The 13208-nt window shown below is 38.8% G+C and overlaps 1 protein-coding gene across 1 annotated transcript; it reads right to left on the reverse strand.

The window, feature by feature from the left end:
- Positions 1-3224: 3224 nt before the first annotated feature.
- LOC104436741 (peroxisomal fatty acid beta-oxidation multifunctional protein AIM1) lies at positions 3225-11865 on the reverse strand. Its single transcript, XM_010049604.3, has 18 exons — positions 11572-11865; positions 11328-11399; positions 11044-11106; positions 10897-10953; positions 10738-10805; positions 10549-10630; positions 10397-10452; positions 9477-9779; positions 9109-9195; positions 8641-8815; positions 7980-8101; positions 7632-7795; positions 6472-6726; positions 5510-5631; positions 5297-5418; positions 5019-5167; positions 4294-4432; positions 3225-3706 (listed from the first exon to the last, which is right to left on the reverse strand). The coding sequence occupies exons 1-18, from the start codon at positions 11663-11665 to the stop codon at positions 3662-3664; spliced, it is 2175 nt and encodes a 724-aa protein (XP_010047906.2). The 5' UTR covers positions 11666-11865; the 3' UTR covers positions 3225-3661.
- Positions 11866-13208: the final 1343 nt, after the last annotated feature.

The following is a 13208-nucleotide window of genomic DNA, read 5'->3' on the forward strand; positions in this document are numbered from 1 at the left end:
CGGCGACCTCGCCGGACAGGCGATCGGCAGTGGATGGCGGCGGCAAGACGGTGGCGGGCGGTGGCGAACGGCAACCGGGATGACGAAAGGGAAGAGCGAGGGTTTCACCATTTTGATTCTTTTTCTGATTCTCGGACGGAGAATCAATTTTTTTTTTTTATTCTCAAATCTTGTCCAAAATTGTTCTTGGGAACAAAAATTTTACCAAAGGCGATTCTCATCCCAAACTGATTCTGGAAACAAAAAATCAGAATCTGGCACTGTTTGGCACGTTGCCAAATAGGCCCTAAGATACCTCGTGCTTTCGTGGATCACGTGGTTAAATGGGTCGGAGGGGCCCCATTTCAACAACAATATCCGGTCCCCAAAAATTAAAAAATAATAATAAAATAAGAAAAAAAGAAAGAGATAAATAAAATACAATTTTAAGAATGCTTGTGGCGGGCGGAAATTTAAAAAAAAAAATACCAAGAATAGTCAATGTCACCAGTCAGGTAGGTCAATGGGGAAGCCTACTACGAGCGTTCCGGGCAATTGGCCTAATTCTAGGCTTGGAAAGGAGGTGTCAAAGAGAAAAAAAGCACAATGCTAATGGGAAAATTTAGAAAAGTTGATTGATATTTTCGATCAAGTTAAAAACTTGAAAGTTGAGGTCATACTTTCTGCAATGTGCACAATCTGGTGTCATTGATTGTTTCAATATAAAGTAGCATAGTCAAGTATTTCGAAATATGACTGCCAAATAATTTTTGAATAATACACTGTAATATTGCCTAGAAGTTAGAAATAAGGCATTTCTTCGTATTTGAACCAATTAAACCTATATCACTCCACTTCTCAATAGATAAATGGTTTGGAGTATTGGTCATAGGATTTGTAAATATATCATACGATGCCATAGTTCTATAGCATGCTCGTGTGATATTGAGGAAATTACGTTGGAGCAATTCATGTTTCTTTTGAAATGATGGAATTGCACATCCTTCTGGTTTTTTGTCCTTGCTAATACTTAGTTAATAACTGATAATCTGATTCTGGATGTTCTGCCATACGTTAGTGTCTGTAAAGCTACCTGTTTGGCAGTTTGATAGAGTACCCTTCTCATTACTAGGTTCTCATAGTGATTATTTTCGTGACAGAGACAAAGTATTCCTCATTAGTAAGAACTGAATTGGGACTTCAAAAGGACCCCATCTGTAACGGAGGTGCAAATGGAAAAATTGACACAGGACATCAACCATGGTTGGAAAGCAATAGCATCGCCAGAACTAGTGTTCCACCACCTTTATCGACTCAGGTGGTTTCCACAGCAGTTAGCACTTCTCGTACAAACAATTCTAATATGTCACGTGCTCTTGAGAATGGGTCTATCCAACCAAAGGTTGAACAGATTTGAAGAGAGTTTTAAGCAAAAGAGTTTTGTAATGAGTGAGCACGGATTGCTATGGCATCGATATGCAATTAAACATAGTGCACAGATGAAAGTCCTAGCAAAGCAGATGGAACAAAAGCAATGGAGAAGTTCACTGCAGACTCTTGTTGCGGTGCCAACATGATTCCATTATGGCTTACCGTCACCATATTATTCACTTCACTTGATTTTAGTGTTGAGTTTTGATTTGATTTGTAAGATTAGAATTGAGAATGCAACTGAAGATGCACATGATATAACCTTGTTGTACATGAGGCGACATGACTTGTACCCTCTGATGTAAAGATATACTGACTTGTACCCTCTAATGTAAAGATATACTCAATTATTTAACTAAGAATAATTTGATAATTTTCCTACACTTTTGTATCTCAAAGAGAAGAATGGAATGAAGATACTGTGTATCCATTTTTTTGGGTTTTTTTAGCTAAAATTTCACACATATGACTGGATTTGTAGTTTTAGTATCTCTCTCTGTCTAACGGAACCTTATGATTGTAAGGCTTCGTTGTCTTGCAAGAAGATAACCGTTGAGAAAAGCTTAAAACTCAAGGCTTAAATTCTGAAAAGTGAATTTTCTTTTGATGGAGTAGAAATTGTTTCTCTATTTATTGTCATCACTTGGACCGCCGCCATTTCTGGGAGGTAATAGTAGAGCCACTGATCATTGAAGCTACCATCATTTATTGACCGTACGGTTGCTGATATTTGGTACATACTCAATTTCAGAAAGTTTTTGAAAAGGCACAATTGTCTTCGGCGCTACGGTTTGGGATTTTGAGGGGTTCAGTTTAGGCCATGGTTGCAATTCCCGTGGAGTAGGAGTGATCGGTCCTAGTATAGGTAAATTTCAAAACTGAAACCTATAATCTATTATGTAAGTCGGTTTTTAGTTTTTGGACTCTGAAATCAATTTTGGAACTTACCCTGTTGGGTTTACTTGAGAACTAGTTTTTTTTTTTTTTTTTTTTTTTTTTGGTCTTTACAGCTAAATCATATAAAAGTATGAGTAACAAAATGATTCAAAGTAAAAGATAAACAATAGAAATTTCAATCCGTCAAAAATAATATTCCATAAAATGAGTACGTAATCAAATACAATTATAAACAATGAAAAGCTCAAACACATAACAATAAAACTTAAATTATAAAACCCCTTTCTTCATTCAATTATAAAAATTTAGAGAAAGAGGAAAAAATGATGAGGAGTTTTGAGGAAGGATAAAGGATGAAAAAAAAAAGAGTACTAATGTAAGAATTTAGAGAATTCAGAGGAAAACAAAATTAGAGTTTTGACTTTTTAAACTTATAAAACTGGTTTCAATATAAGGCGGTTTAGTCCGATTCCCGAGTGAGTATTCACTCAGAATCTGTTCTTCGACTGATTATAACCAGTTCCAAGTTCCTGGAGCTATTCCAATGGAAACCAACTCCTCAACCTATTTTTAGGACAGACCAATCCAATTTCCAAATAGAACCGATTTGGTTGCACACGAGCAAAGGTTTGGTACTTACAACATGTCCACCCCAACACAGACAATTTATATCTTGTAAACCATTTTACTGCAAAACATTTCATTCAAAAGAGAACGAGGGATTCGGATTTAAAATACTAGTCATGACTTACACATTCCATGTTATATGGTTTTTTCCATTAAGAAAGGTCAACAGATCAATGCTACTCAACTCCATCATTAACTACCAACAGACAAGCTTTTCAGACGTCTTAATCGAATATTTCAAACTGCGGAGATTTTCTCCCCCAACAAGTGGACAAGTACAAGTACAGAAAAACTCCAAATTACTAAATGCTCGTATAGTTCATCAATCCTTTGCTTTCGATTCGCTGAAGTCAAAATAGTAAAACATCCTGCTTACAGATAGATGTTTACCTTCACCTTCAACACTCGATACTTAACACACTTTTTAACATTCCTTTCGAATGGCAGCACTGACAATTACTAACAGGCAGTAGATGCCGTGAAATGGCTTACATTTAGCATTGCCTAATTGATTGAAAAAGATAAGTCCACATCGTCACTGGTTGCATCTCTACAAGTGATGCATTTTACTACATAAACTAGCAGATGGAAGCTTGAAAATGCTTGTGGCATAGCTTATATTCGGCAAGCAAACTCCTTATTGCTTTCAAGCCTCCATATTGAATTACAAGAAGCAAATGAGAAACATTTATTCTTTGATTGGTGCAGCCGATGAAAAGGAAAACTCCTAGAGTCGTGACTTTGAACGTGAAGAGGATGACACAGGCGCACTCTGCATAATAAAAGGAAATTCCATGAGAAAGCTTAATTTGCGAGGTGTTCAGGCGGGCAGAGCCTGGCAAGTAATGGGCTAAAGGTATGTTAAATCAGTCACAGTTGGCGTGTAAAGCTATAAAGAAAAAGAGGGGGCCCGCCCCGGGGGGGGGGGGTGTGGGCGTTGTGAATGAATGGTTTTCCTCGGCCTAAGTGTTTATAATTATGCTAACTTCGTGTACCAACGCTTTGTAACGTCTCTTAACATCCTAAATGTTTTATTTAATTCACACTGAAACAACACGTCACTTGTGTAGCTAAATTCCAGTTGTATAACGACCAAAATAAAAAATAAAAAAAATTCCAGTTGTATCAGTTTTGGTTCTCTGTACTGTGTTTTGGATCTCATGGGGGTCTTGTCCGCCTTTGCCAACCCAAAATGTTCACCAGCAAAGAAGCGAAAGATCGAAGTGTGCAAGCATGAGATTGTGTAGCAGGTCGGTAAACATAGGTCAGATTTTCTGGGAGGTCAGTAAGGTGATTACTAAATTAGAGGTTTCACTGAGCCCTAAGAGGGAAAAGAAAAAAGAAAAAAAGGATGGTTACCAGTGGGATGCATTTGGTGGCTCTTTCTTCCAAAAACCTTGATGGTCGGTAGAAGTTACCATATAATTCTGACCACTTCTTGAGACTTTTGTATATGTGATTTGGTCCGACCAGATCGCCCCAAAAGACAAGACCACCACTACAATGGAAGAATCAAGAAGGTTAGCACAAGAAGGTTAGCAAGATAGAGGAAAATATTCGGGTGTCAATATTTAAAGGAATAAAATAAGAAATTAAGAATCAATGTCGTGCTAAATATATCAAGCCTCCTCCTATATGAGTCCATCAAGACAACAAAACCGGAATATCAAGGATAAATTACAAGTTCTATAAAAGAATTAGTGCACAAAGCTCCCCGCACTGGGGGCATCTGAGAAGAGGCTTGCATCCGTGACTTGGCCCTGCGACCTTAGGCCACAAAGGGACGGGTTAAAGTATGCTTATTTCTTCCATGCGCGCTGTACTGAAAAATCCCTGCATTACAATATGATGTAGAAGAATAGACTGACAGAGCCACTCAAAATCAGTGGAAGCCCATGGTCTCTCCTTCAGGCAAAAGAGCAATATGGTCAATAAAAATGCATAACCTGATACAGTCCACCACTTGACACACTCCAATAGAACAGAGCATTAATAGTGACAATTTGTATGAACGAGGAGCCAAATGGTGTCACAACATTGTAAATTAATTGCAAGGGAATAAGAATAACTGCAGATTAGCTCACCGGAATGATGGGAAACTCATCCCAAGGACTGAGGCAATGTCAAGGTCTGATGCTCGTATTACCACTTCTTCATCCAAAACACGACATGCCTCATTCACCACAGGAAATAATAGCATCTCCACAATTTCTTTTTCAGACACAGAGAGAGGCTGTGAACACCAAATAAATTTAAAGGAATCATAAGGTCTTGTCAATTTTGCAGAGATCTAAGCTAAGTTAAACAGAATCAGCAGGTCCATACGATGAATATACACAACTCAACAGAAGAATGAAGGTACCTTTCCACCGGGCATGATATTGGCAATCCTTCTAGACTCCTCAATAATAGGTTGCACAGATGGGTCAGGTACTGGTTTGCACCCCTTTTCATAGATATAATATCCCTTTCCATTGTTCTTACCTAAGTACCAGAGTTCATTTAAAGTACATTTAACAGATGAAAAAGAAGCAATCATTGATAAGAAAAGATATATAAGGATCATCCTCATTACCATTTCGCCCACTTCTGATCAAAAGTTCAAGCAAAGGAGACCCATATGTCCGGCCTGCAAAAGCATCAGCAAATACTTTCCCAACTGCCATGCCCACACCATATCCTGCTACATCCTGAAGCCTGCAATTACAAGCATGTTAAAAGTGATCAAGAACCCAGGACTCATTCATGGCTTCAAGAATGGATGCTTTAGTCACAAGTTCAAATGATAAATGGACTAATCAAAAGCCATAGGTTCGTATAGATTGGCGGGTGACAACTTGAGAGGCTAAGAGGCTAAACAACAAGGTCACAAGACCACATTTGCATTTATTTTTCGCATGTGCATCCCAATGAGTCATAGGTCCTCCCATCAGAACAAGGACTTTGGCAGCATGATCTTCTCTGTATCCTCTTGTTTCTCACATTCATCAATGATTCTAAATTTCGCGTACTCCTTCAGTCAAACTTTTGGAAGAAGCTTCCGTAGATTATCGCTAACCAAAGAATGAGAAAACTAGGCAGCCAACTAGGCTCATCATAATTTACATTCTCAGACAATCGATTCTCCATGGACCAATTCCTTTGGAAAAAGAGTTTTAGATACATGTTGTCTGGTCTCATTCAGTGATTAATGGAGCTGTTACTCCTAAGCAGTAACTAAGCAATTATACTGAAAAGAAAAGAAAGCTAAGTGCTCAAGGAATTTTCCTACTCTACCTCTCCAGTCCAAGCTACATCAAGTCATCATCATATGCATCCCCAAAACAAGAAGAATTTGTGGGAACCTTAATTTTCTTGGATATTTCCAAATCCATGCATGCACCAAACGTACGTATATTTTATGACATTGGGTGTCCACGCCTCTTAGAACACCCGACCTTAATCTATCTGTAAAAGCTAATATTGTCAACAAATCACATTTGATCAAGCGAAAAACATATCCATGACAAGCTGCAATGCAGAGGGGAAGATAATTACTGGAAAGGACCAAGAGGGAAGCCGAAGTTGACAATTGCCCTGTCAATCCTGAAGGGGTCCACACCTAGACTGACCAATAGATGTGCACCTTGGGAATATGGGAAGAATGCCCGGTTTACTGCAAACCCAGCACAATTGCCCACCACAACTGGAACCTTCTTTATGATTTTCCCAACTGTTACAAGATCAAGAATCACTTGTGCAGAAGTCCTCTCTGTGCGTACAATCTCCAATAGGGACATTATATGAGCTGGACTGTTTCCAGAGTTGTCCATCAAAAAGAAAAAAGAGTAAGCTTAGTAAACCAGTTCATAAGGGGAAAGAATGTTATACTAGAGAAAGGTAGCATGGTATCTATATAGGTCATCTCAATCAAACAAAGAACCCACATTCTTCATAACAATATGCTGAAAAGGTGAAGATCCAGGTATACTTATAGAAGAGATGGAATGGTAAGAAAAGTTAAATCTCACTCATTAAAATGGATAAAGTGCCACATAGAATTAAATGACAAGAAAACTTTGCAAATCCAATATCAAGTTGAAGACGGACGGCTCCATGGCATCTAAAGATATCGTATATCCAAATGAGGGGCAACATATAGAGAGCCACTGAAAGCTATGTCCCACCACTGCTGACTCTTGATTCAAGGGGTTAAAAAAAAAAAAAGATGTCTGATATAGTAATACATGCTATGCTACAGAACCTGATCATACATAAACATGATAGTCATTACGAACTCAGCCTTTGGCATTTTTTTCTTGCTCAAATTGTGCCAAAACAGGGAAAATTTTTGAAAGAGACATACACGTGTGGACAGACACAGAATAGATCCATCAGACAGATCACTGAGAAAACTATCAACAGGATAAGATTGATCGGACCAGATATGAGAGGAAAAAGTGACACCTTTCACAGAGTGAAACAGATAAGTAACACTGCAGTTGCATTGTCAATTGGAATGACAAGAAAGAAAATCACATGCCTATCAGTAATCTGAGTTACCATTTTAATAGATATAAAATCAGGTCAAATAATCCTAACTACACAACCACAAATTCCAGACCCCACATTAAGCATGGCTATTCTGCACCAAGGATGAGAAAGAGTGATGCTTCATTCATCTATGTCATAAAGGAAAAGAGAATAGGTTAAATAACCTGAAAAAATGAGCACCCACTATACGATCTTGAGAGCTGGTTCTTTCTCCAATTTTATTAAGATCAATTGAAGAAGTATTTGTAGCTAGTATGCAATGGGGAGGACATATCTTCTCGATTTCACTAAAAATTGCTTGTTTTAATGAAATGTTCTCGATCACAGCCTGCAAAGGGGGACTTCTGTCAGTTGTTTCTAACAAAGAAGTAGTACATATCATGCGCATCTGAGTCTTAAAGATCTCTCATGGCTTCTATTCAATATTAAATGTGAACTCCTTGGTGCCATTTTCTATAGTGAAGAATTGTATAATCAGATCTGCAAAGCAGGACTTTTAAGCAGAAAACTACCTCTATCACCATGTCCACATCTTTAAAATCTGCATAATCCAGAGCACCTTTGAGCATTGACAAAGCCTTTTCCGCATTTCCCTGTGTCAGTTTCCCTTTCACTACCAGGCCTCGAACATTAGCTGCAAAGAGAAGCCATAGAAAAATAGATGAGAAGCCAAGCTTATTGCAAATAACAGCATCATGGACAAAATCACTATTTCATAAGCAGCAAAGGTGTTTGGGTTAAAATTAACTTCTCTAAACAACCTAGATATATATACTCTCATACTCACTTTGCATCATTGGTGGGCAATGACCTGAAGTTGTCTTTTGTCATGGATAAAACATGGATAGAAACTATATGTTTTAATTTATGTGGCTATTATGAATCATAGGCAATATCAAACAATACTTTAATTTGAACTTGTCCTGCATGAAGTGACCTACCTATTAACAGTTTAAAAGTACTGAATACCTTAATTCAGCAGCTACTAAACATCAAATTATAGGTAAAATCTTGGTAACTTCCTATCAGTCATGGTGGAAAGTAACCAACGGAAAAAAGGAAAAAAAAAAATCTATTCACCACAACTATGGCCCATGGCAAATGAGGAAATGGTGTAGCTAAACAGGGAATGCTGCTCCCAGGCTTTTGAACTTCATGAAATGGACTACTTACCCTCAACCATTTTTACCCCCTTTAGAAGATACTCAGAGTTGATTTCCTTAAGAACAACGTATATGTTGTTCACAATAAGAGCGGTAGCAATGCCAGAACCCATTAGACCTCCACCTATCACAGCAACCTTTTTCACCTTCCTTGGTTTTAATCCAACATCAGTGACATTAGGCACCTGCAAGATATTTGTTTAGAAGAATTAGCACGTCCTTATCCTTTTCTGTAAGCATAACTTGTTCCTGCATGCAAAGTTAACTGCAAAATCCTTTTCCCAGAAAAGAAGACTCAAATTTCAAACAGTAATTCTCTCCTACAACTGTTAAAACTCAAAACTAAGAACCATGCATCTAGCAGCCCACTTTTTTCTCTGTCAGATACACCAAAGAAAGGATAGAGAAGATCCCTCACATCTTAATACATTTACCTCGTTATTTTGAAGTAGTAGGTACATATCTACTTTAGACGCACCTTTGATGTTGCACGCTGGGCAAAAAATACATGAATAAGACCCTTTGAAGTTTCCGATAAGACCAACTCCTTAAATACTTTAGCCTCCTGCCATGACAATTTTCTTTGTCAGCAAATTCACAAAAGAAAGTAAGCTTGCTTCAAAACTATTCATGCCCGCTACTCCTCCCTGCAAAAGCTTTTCCCAGCAGACATGTTGAGTCGAATGGTCTAAAAAGTCCCGAGAGTGCACATGCTAGTAATGTGGGAAAATTTAAAAATTAGGTGCATAATGTTATCCACCATTGTGGTTAAGAACAGCAAATTGAGTTCTTTCAAGGGAGACAGACTAGGTATCTATGACAGATTAGCCATACTCTAAAATGTACCTTTAGAACCCCACTATATCCACCATGAACGATGCCATCTTCGATCACATCAAGGCATGCCTGATGCTGAGGCAAGTGAAGAGCAGTCTTCCTCGCTTTTTCTCGTGCAATTTTCAGTATATTGCGTGCTTCAGACAGGGAAGGGAGCTTATCTGTGCGATGAAGTGAACGAACCCATGGTTTACACCTATTTGCAATGTCCAGAGCCCAGAGACGAGATGCTTTCAGCAATTCTCCTGAAGGAACGATGGCATCTATGAGACCTAGTTCCTTCCCCTCTTCTGACATAATTGGTTTGGATGACTGCATATTATTAGATGCAACATTTAATTAGCATGTTCATAAATAAATAACTGCAGACAAAACTTTTGGTGAGATGCTTGCTCTTTTCTCGGAATAGAAGTCGAAACGCTGAGCAATGGCCTAGAAGCTACACCTGATTAGGGGCAATTTGATCGGATCTTGTCCTCAGATACTTCGTTCTAGAGATTCCTCTCATTTTATAAATCTTGCAGCATCTATTTTTTCTCTTATTATAGCAAATCTTCATTAGAAGACAGTAGCAAGATATTATAGTACCATTAAATCAGTATATATCTTTATATTACTCCTCAGTCCTCAAAAGAAGAAAAGTGAAAATCACACTTATTTCAGAACAGGGAACCTTGTGGTCACTATCTGCAGCGTCGTCGAACCTTTGTGGATTCAATTTGCAACTAGTTTATGCAAACACGAACCCATGTACTGCTTATCCTAGGTAGTGGCCATCAATACGTAACCCTCCCAAATCAAGAAAATCCAAACCCCCCAAAAAAAAAAAAAAAAAAAAAAGCAAAACCAAAAAAGAAACAAAAAATTGCACATGCAAGCAAGCAGAGAGAGAGAGAGAGAGAGAATCCTAGATCAAATTGTAATCTCACCCGCATCATTTCAATAGCCTTGGCCAGTCCTAAAAGCCTCGGAAGACGTTGTGTTCCTTAAGAATTGATGAGCTCATTGTTAGTTTATATCATAAGCAGGACAGATTGTTGTAAGACATTCAGGCTTATGCCCAGGCATTGCCTAAAAGTACCTCCGAATCCAGGAATTACTCCAAGTGAAAGCTCTGGTAGAGCGAGTTGTGTCCTTGGCGCCGCTATACGTGCATGGCATCCCTGGATAAACACCAAAGGGGGCATTGTTGATTATAAACATAGGAAACATACAAAAGAAAACAACATTCGAAACTGCTTCTACTCGACTCAGAACATAGACGACAGACCAGCGCCAATTCTAAGCCACCTCCGAGAGCAAGTCCTTCGACAGCAGCAACGATAGGCTTCTTGGCATCTAGCAATAGAAACAAAAATCAATCTTTATTCACCCTCTCAAATGGCATCACATTGTAGAAAGGTAACAGTTTTTAAGCCCGGCTAAGGACCTTCCATTCTGTTGACCACGAGCTCGACGGACACGTCCGGAAGAATCGAAATATCACCTGCCAGGCAAATCGATCACGTTCGAGTTCACTATCGCCGGGAAATCAGCGAAACAGTAATTCAAGAGACGATTCCCGTCAAAATCATACCAGTCTTATGAATCTTCTCAAAGACATTGATATCAAAACCACCGGAAAACCTCCCGCCGTTGCCTTCAAAACAAACGAAAAGACACGCATGATACTCGCGCGTAAGCAAAAATTACGAAACGCATCGAATAGAACCCGCGCGAATCGGCAAAGTTATTGCCTTTCGCCTGCTTGCTTGCCGGAGCAGGCCTTTTGGCAGATCGCGAACGACGAAGAAATAGACAACGAGAAAAAGCAGCATCGAAACAGAGATTGGACACCAGAATCGAAGTCCCGAAAGTTACCGGTCAAGACAATAGCCTTCACATCATTCCTGCGCATAGCCTCGTCGAACTTCTCCTTCAATCCGGACAGAACTGCACCGACCACCACCAATCAGCAACATCAGCACCACGCGCGATCGCAAGAGCCGAAAAATCACACGCGCGCTCGCTCCACGACCGACCGAACGAACGCCGACGGCGAAAAAGAGAAGAGAAGAGAAGAGAAGGAGGAGGAAAGAAAGGAAGGGCCCCGCCGGAGCTTTACTTGGGATGGCCAAGGCGTTGACGGGAGGATTGGACATGGTGACGACCGCGACGCCGTCACCGCCGACTTCCATGGCGACGCCGATCCTCGCCATGATCGGGAAGTTCCTCCGGAGGCAGGGGACGCAGGCCGAGCCGAGCCGAGCCGAGTTCGAGTTCGTTTGCCGCTGGAACGGACGACGGAGCGCCGGAGAGACTCGCCGAGGTGGAGGAGATCGAGCGAGTCACGGAAGGCGGAGCGAGGCCGGTTTTATACGCAACAGAAAGAGAGGGAGAGAGAGATGGCGTGGCTGAGTGGGGGAAGCGAGTCGATCGAGTGTGCAATTGACGAACGGATGTCCACTGAGTTAGTGAGTCAGCCTTTTTTTTTTTTTTTTTTTTTTTTTAATTTCTTATTTTTTGGGTAATTAATAAAGACTAAAGTGTACTGTTCAAAAAAATAATAAAGACTAAAGTGTTGAAAGTGACGACAACATAAATCCCACGGTTTTCATGAGATTGAACTTTGTTTCCGTTCGTTGTTGATAATGATTGAATAGATTCGATTGAGTTGGACAAATCACTCGGTGAAGTTATATTTGTTTTGCAGCATGTAAATGAAGGGTTTATTCGATTTGTTGAGTAAGAAGTGATAAAGAAAAGTATGAATCATGATCATGGTTCCGTATATGGCTAGATATTAATTATATTCGGTTATCATTTCTATTTATTTTATTGAGAATTTGTATAATTTTCATTTCCTAATATTTATTAGCGACATTTGAAAGTCGGTTTTTAAATTTTTCAATATTTATTTCCCAATTTTATAGCCAACAAATCCTAAAATAGACATAATCAAGTTTTAGGACATTTTTCGTCTGAAAGTTAGATCATTGTGTGTCATATACAAAGAAAATAGTTATAATATTAATACTTGCATGAAATTCTATCTTGAAATCTTTGGTCTGACTAAGTTTCTCATGCCACATTCGACCAAAAAGTAAATTCATAAATTGAGTCGGGGCTTTATCTTAGATGCCACTTACACATATCAAATTACTCATTTTATATGAATTACGACTTTTGATACAATTAAGCATTAGTGGAATTACTCGATCAAGTTAGCTTTATTTTCTAGACAAGATTATATTATAACTGAAGCATGACAAATATGTTAGTCGAGAGTATTTGAGGTTTTGTAATTATCAAATATATCCACCTAATAAATGAAAAAAAAATTGATATTCATTGATATGAATGAAAATCTTCTCGATATATTATGGATTTACATGGTATCTAGTAATTCCATTCGAAGAATCCTAAAGATAACCCCTAGAGCTGATTATGGAGTTCTCGTGATTCCTAAATTAATTAAATAAAACATTATAATCGATGACTGAATACCATAGACGACTTACTTTTATTTTTATTTTTTCAATTAATAGGGTCTCACGATAATACAATGGGACCGGCTGCCGGGTATCCAATCAATTTCATTCTATTAGGACGAGTGCTGTGTCCTCGTCATTGCCCAATACTCACTAAGACACTTCGTACTTTCGGGGATCACGTGGTTTAATGTGTCAAGGGACCCCATTTCAACTACAATATCTGGTCCCCAAAAAAAATAAAAATAAAGAGATAAATAAAATACAATTT

Source organism: Eucalyptus grandis, chromosome 3 (genome assembly GCF_016545825.1).
Source record: "Eucalyptus grandis isolate ANBG69807.140 chromosome 3, ASM1654582v1, whole genome shotgun sequence".
Classification (NCBI taxonomy): Eukaryota; Viridiplantae; Streptophyta; class Magnoliopsida; order Myrtales; family Myrtaceae; genus Eucalyptus; species Eucalyptus grandis.